This window comes from Bufo bufo, chromosome 5, assembly GCF_905171765.1.
Source record: "Bufo bufo chromosome 5, aBufBuf1.1, whole genome shotgun sequence".
Classification (NCBI taxonomy): domain Eukaryota; kingdom Metazoa; phylum Chordata; class Amphibia; order Anura; family Bufonidae; genus Bufo; species Bufo bufo.
The window spans coordinates 538,466,894-538,472,893 of record NC_053393.1 but is presented as its reverse complement, the minus strand read 5'-3'; the positions used below and the strand labels follow the sequence as shown (position 1 = coordinate 538,472,893).

The window sequence follows — 6,000 nt, the reverse complement described above, 5'->3', positions numbered from 1 at the left end:
GATTAAAGGACCTCCACTGTAAATGCACATGGCACCTGCAAAAAAGAAAACCTCATGCACCCACCACCAGGGCAGTGCAACTGGCAGCCGCTTAACCCCTTGCGCCCCTGCGGAGGATTGCCTCCTGTCTGTCTTTATACCAGGTTGTTTTTAGGAAGTTCATAGAACTGGAGTGAAAACAAAAGCATTTCCGAATTTCACTGTGAGGGTGAGGAAAGGTCAGAATGACAGATCCCCTGAGGAGGAGGAGGAGGAGGAGGAGGAGGGAGGAGATCAGGCAGGAGCCATTGTTTTTTTTTTTCCTTGTCAGGGGGGGCCGGGGGGTTGCAGGGAGAGGGAAGCTTGATTGACAGTCAGAAATCTGATCCTGTGAAAGAGACAGAGAGCAAATGGGAGGGAGAGAGAGAGAGAGAGAGAGCTCTCAGTAGTTTGGATAGGAGGCCCCTGGAGGAGAACCAGAGGAAAAACCACACAATCCAGCTCTGTCAGTGGAGCTTGCAGCCTGCACAGGGGGAAGTGCTTGGGAAATAATTAATGGTTTTGATTAAATTTGCAAGGAGTTTGGTGCAAGCAGTCGCCATCAGGTGGGTCTTTTTGCAACAACTTTTGTCTTTTTCCTGCATGCAATCCTCGACCCTATGGGAAGGGAATCACCCTGTAGCCTCCTCTCCCTGCAAATCATCTTGATCGCCATTACTAGTTGTGTGCACACGTTTGCAAAGCAGTGCATCCCTTGGAGGGAGAGAAGAGTGAGCTGGAGGAGGAGGGGGGGAGGGAGGTGAACCCAGTGCCCACCACCACCACCACCACCCAGACCCCACAATGGCCAGGTTGTATGCTATTCTGTTTGCCCTGTTGTTGATTTCTCTTCTTCTTCTTCTTCTTCTTCTTCTCCCCCCTCTTTCCAGCTGAAGCCACAGCCTCTCATGCAAATGCAGCTCAGTGCTGAGGAGGGATTTTTATGAATGGAACTGTTGAAGGTTAATTAGCTATGCAAATGCGAGCCTCTCATTCAGGTTTTTTTTTTATTTTTCTAAAGCCTTCTTGTTTCCCTTGCAGCTCAGATCCTGAGGAAATCACAAGATCAATGCAGGCAACAGACAGTTTGTGACTCAAAGAGAGAGGTGTAAATACAGTCTCCCAAGGATGGATGGATTTCATGATCAGCAAGTGCCTTACATGGTTCCCAATGTGAGTGGCTTCAACGCCCCGAGAGTCTTCCATGTTGCTGGAGAAGTTTTGAAACTTATTGCACCTTCCTTCCTCCCTCTTTCCTCTATAGCTCTATACATTCCTTGTATGGCTCTTTTATCACTAACCCTATAGGTGACCCTGAGGTTCCTAGGTAGGGCTGGGGGGTTGCTTTATAAGTGTGGCCATTCCTACTACTAAGGGAGCTTCTATAGCAGGGCTTGTATCACTTACATGCTCTGCTTAGTTTTGTATGTTGCAGTAAAGGGTTAAAAATAAGTTTTTAGCCAGGTGAACATTAGAATCTGTGGATTTGTCTTGCTAAATGTGACAGCGCAAGGGTTAATTTATGCGACTATTGGTTTCTTGTGTTAACCTGTGTGTCTGCTAGTTCCCTATGTTGTAAAAGCGCCAGCTAAGGGATAATCTGTGTGACCATTGGCTTCCTATGTTGCCATAAAAGGGTTAATACAAGGTTATCCAGGTTAACATGGTTTTCCACGGATTAGTCTTACTACATGTGACCAGGCAAGGGTTAATCTGTGTCTATTAGACTCCTACGTTACACCACCGAGGACCTGCGGCTAGAGGACAGGTCTTGTATTACATTCTTCCAAGTTTTCCAAGTGGATTGGTCTCGACCATGTAAGGGTTAACCTACGTGTCTGTTAGTTTCCCACGTTGTTAATGGGTTAATGTAGCTAAGGGTTAATGTACGTGACTGTATTGCATTAAGGGGTTAATTGCAAGTTTATCCGGGTTAACCCGTTAGTTTCCCTGGAGCAGAAAGTGGATTATTAGTCTTGCTACGTGTGACCAGGCAAGGGTTAATCTGTTAGTTGACTATTAGTTTCCGCATGTTGCAGAAGCCCCAGTTAAGGGTTAATCTCTGTGACTGTTTCCATGTTGCAAAAGTCCCAATAGGAAGTTAATAAAGTATCAGAAGACATTTAGCTTCAGTGTTACAATGTTGCAGAAACTTCATCTAGTATAATGGCAATAGAGTGTTTCTATTACCTGCTACAATGTTGCAGGAGCCTCACTACCTGTCCATAGAGAGACACTGCAACACTGTTACAATCTAACCCCAAGCAGGCTTCTCTCTGTATACCAGGTGTATATAATGAGGCTATCTCTTTCCTTTTCTTCTTTTTTCTTCTCACTGTTGAGCTGACTTGGTCTCAGACTCTGATTCTTGCTTTTTTTAGAATCAAAGTGGGACAATCTGCCATGAGAGAACCACGAATAGCAGGAAAAGAAAGTTTTTAAATAGAGACCTGGCTCATGACTCAGAAGGTGAGATGTGCAAGGGTGGAATGTGTGTGTGTGTGTATATATATATAGTCATTGATGGACTGTACACTGAATGCATCTCTACTATTCATCATTGCATAACATCTGACCTGGACACATTGTATGACATGGCTTAGTGATGGTGCTTGCATCGCACATGGTCCAGATTTTCTCACTATACATGGTCCAGACCTTCTCACTATACACTGATTGCATCTCTACAATTTATCATTGCATAACATTTGACCTAAACACATTGTATGACATGGCTTAGTAATGGTGCTTGCATCACACAAGGTCCAGACCTTCTCACTATACACTGAATGCATCTCTACTATTCATCATTGCATAACATCTGACCTGGACACATTGTATGACATGGCTTAGTGATAGTGCTTGCATTGCACATGGTCCAGACCTTCTCACTATACATGGTCCAGACCTTCTCACTATACACTGGATGCATCTCTACTATTCATCATTGCATAACATTTGACCTAAACACATTGTATGACATAGCTTAGTAATGGTGCTTGCATCACACATGGTCCAGACCTTCTCTAATATGGTCCATGATTTCTAATGTCACCAGTCATGGCCCATTCAATATATGTCATACATGTTCCATCAGGATGGTCTAGTTTGTAACACAAGCTATTGCCAGTTTAACGTAAAGCAATATTGAGATGCAGACCCCTATAACTATCCCATAGAGGAAGTTGGCAACCAGATTGAGACGCCTCACAACAGGCTGGAGAACCTTGGAAATATCTATATGTACACTACGGGATGCATGATATATTAAAAGGCAACTAAGACCCTATAGCTACAGTATCCCATAGAGGAAGTTAGCGACCAGATTGAGACACCTTGACACAAGCTATGGCCAGTTTAATGTGAAGCAATATTGAGATGCAGACCCTATAACTATCCCATAGAGGCAGTTTGCGACCAGATTGAGACCCCTTGACACAGGCTGGAGAACCGTAGAAATGTCTATATGTACACTATAGGACGCATGATGGGTTAAAATGCAACTAAGACCATATATCTGTCCCATAGAGGAGGTTAGCAACCAGATTGAGACTGGAGAACCTTAGAAATATCTATGTGTACGCTACGGGATACATGATGGATTAAAATGCAACTATTGAACTTTGTCTACAGAGCTTTTCCAAGATCTGAGTCAGTTGCAAGAGACGTGGCTTGCAGAAGGTAAGAAAAAAAAACTAAAAAACCCCAAAACAAAACAAAATGCATGTTAACCCTCTAGATCATGGATGGATGGATGTTGGGCGATGGGGGGGGGGGGGGAGAAAAAAAGTCTTGAACTTGCTGTCTTAATGTTCAGCCCAATTAATTGAGCTTTAAAAGAGCCACCTCATGTGTCATGCATACATTAGAGAGACTGATGAGTTTGTCTTTGGGGACTCAGGGGCTGCTCTACCCAGTGTCATCACAAATTACCAGGAGAAATTGCTTCCAGCTCACAATCACATCTGCTTTTGGCAAGAACTAATGCAGCAAGACTTGGAAGTTCGGAGCCTCTGTTCAGGTTTTTAATTGCAATTGATCAGGTTTATATCAGTGCACCTCCAGAGACTGTATACAGCCAGAACAGGGCTCGCTCTTGTCTTCTGAGCTGCACACATGACTCCTTGGTGTTCTGGAAGAGCAGCTTTCTGATGGCAGAAATTGGTATCTCTGAGTTTAGGAGGACGGGATGCTTCAAGAACTGAGTGCCAGTGTCTTCTTTCCGCCTTGCGCGCAGCATAGGACTCTAGGTGTGTATCAATGGAAATTTTTTGAGAATACCAAAATGTTGCACTTTATTTCATATATATATATATTTATTTTTTTATTTTTTTTTATTTTTGGCATTTATTTCTATTTTATCTTTATTTTGCATTTTACCATTTTTAATTAATTTTTTCATATTTTTGTACAATTTTAATTTCTTTCCAAATTTCTTCTTATGCATGATTCATTCTGCCTACTGCTCTTCTAGGGATGGCCGTGTCACAATATGGAAAGTTTTAGCAACTGTTGTCGCTTCAACAGGGGTTTCTTGGATTTTATTGTAGATTTTAGCCGCTTTGTGCATTTTTGTTTTTGGGCTCCATTATTTCTCCAGGATATTTATATGATTGTCAGATGTAGGCAGATGGTATATTGATGCTTTTACAGATATTTTTTTAGAATATTTTGTGTATTGTATTAAGTCCATGTTATACATTTTGATTTGGGTTGACTGCTCCTTAAAACTTTATTTTATTTTTTTAAATTAAAACTACATTTCAGCAGTTTTTAATAGAACTAGGCAGAATTATTAATATTGTGTAGATATCGATCTCACAAGTTACTTTAAGTTTTAACTATATGATACACTTGGTGGGTTTTTTAAAGAAATTTATATATATATTTTTTCAATGTAACACTTTTTTTCTGTAGTGTGAACAGTCTCGTATGTTAGAACAGAACACATTCAATAGCCCAAAAAATCATGTATCTATGTAAAGTATTATTATTATTTACGACACTGTGCTTCATCGGATAATTTCCACTACAAGTCTTTTCTCTATGGGATGAGTTGTCAAGCAGATGATTTAGAAATGTGCTTGAAACACCAGGTGTAGACTTTACCTGTTGGGGCAAGTTTTATTATAGCCCTTGTATACAAGTAAATAGTTTTGTGTCTTGGAGGCGATAACTTTTTCTATATCATTACTACCTCTCGGTATAAATGGTCTCATTTATTAGCATTCCTGACTTATAATCACTGCTCTGTATCTAGATATTATACAGCAGTAGACCTATAATTGCAGAATGATGTAGGTGATTTAGATAATACAGCTGGCACCTTTATATAGTTTTTGACCTTTTTTTGGTTCGGTTGAAAAATTGTAATGTTATCCTAAGAAATCTTGTTCCCTTTAATGTGAAGTGTAGGCCTCTTTGAGTTACATTGTTTCCGCCTTAAAAACCCAAGATTGTAACATGCACTAAATAAAAAGTCATATCTTTATTGCCAAAGTTGCATCACCGCGGATCTAAAAGTTGGCATGTCAGAAAGAACCCACAACTATCATAGTTCTTGAAGATCTTAGTGGTAGACATCTCCATGAATTGGTTTATTTGGGTCATTTAGGCATCTAAGATGTTATCCTGTAGACTATAACATGCTTTATGTTGAGTTCGTCCAGTCTTTCACTTATTCTCCTGTAGGTATGACTTCTCTTGGACAGTCCTATTTAGTTATTTATTTATTTTTTGCACTTATATCAAGCTACTATATTCCGCAGCGCTTTACAGACATTAGCATCCAACTGTCCCCAATGGGGCTCACAATCTAAGTTCCCTATCATTATATCTTTGGAGTGTGGAAGCAAACCGGAGAACCCGGAGGAAACCCACGCAAACACTGGGAGAACATACAAACTCCATGCAGATGTTGGACCCCAGTGCTGCAAGGCACCAGTGCTAACCACTGAGCCACCGCGCTGCCCATATCCTACA

At 41.1% G+C, this 6,000-nt stretch overlaps 1 protein-coding gene across 1 annotated transcript in view; it reads left to right on the top strand.

Annotated features, from left to right (window-relative positions):
* The first annotated feature begins 353 nt into the window (after positions 1-353).
* The window catches only part of ETV1 (ETS variant transcription factor 1), a 65,055-nt gene continuing 59,408 nt past the window's right edge, over positions 354-6,000 (top strand). Inside the window, exons 1-4 of the mRNA XM_040431286.1 lie at positions 354-584; positions 1,060-1,191; positions 2,400-2,487; positions 3,652-3,699. Of these exons, the coding sequence (XP_040287220.1) occupies positions 1,147-1,191; positions 2,400-2,487; positions 3,652-3,699 (181 nt within the window). The 5' untranslated portion in view covers positions 354-584; positions 1,060-1,146. The remainder of the gene's footprint in view (positions 585-1,059; positions 1,192-2,399; positions 2,488-3,651; positions 3,700-6,000) is intronic.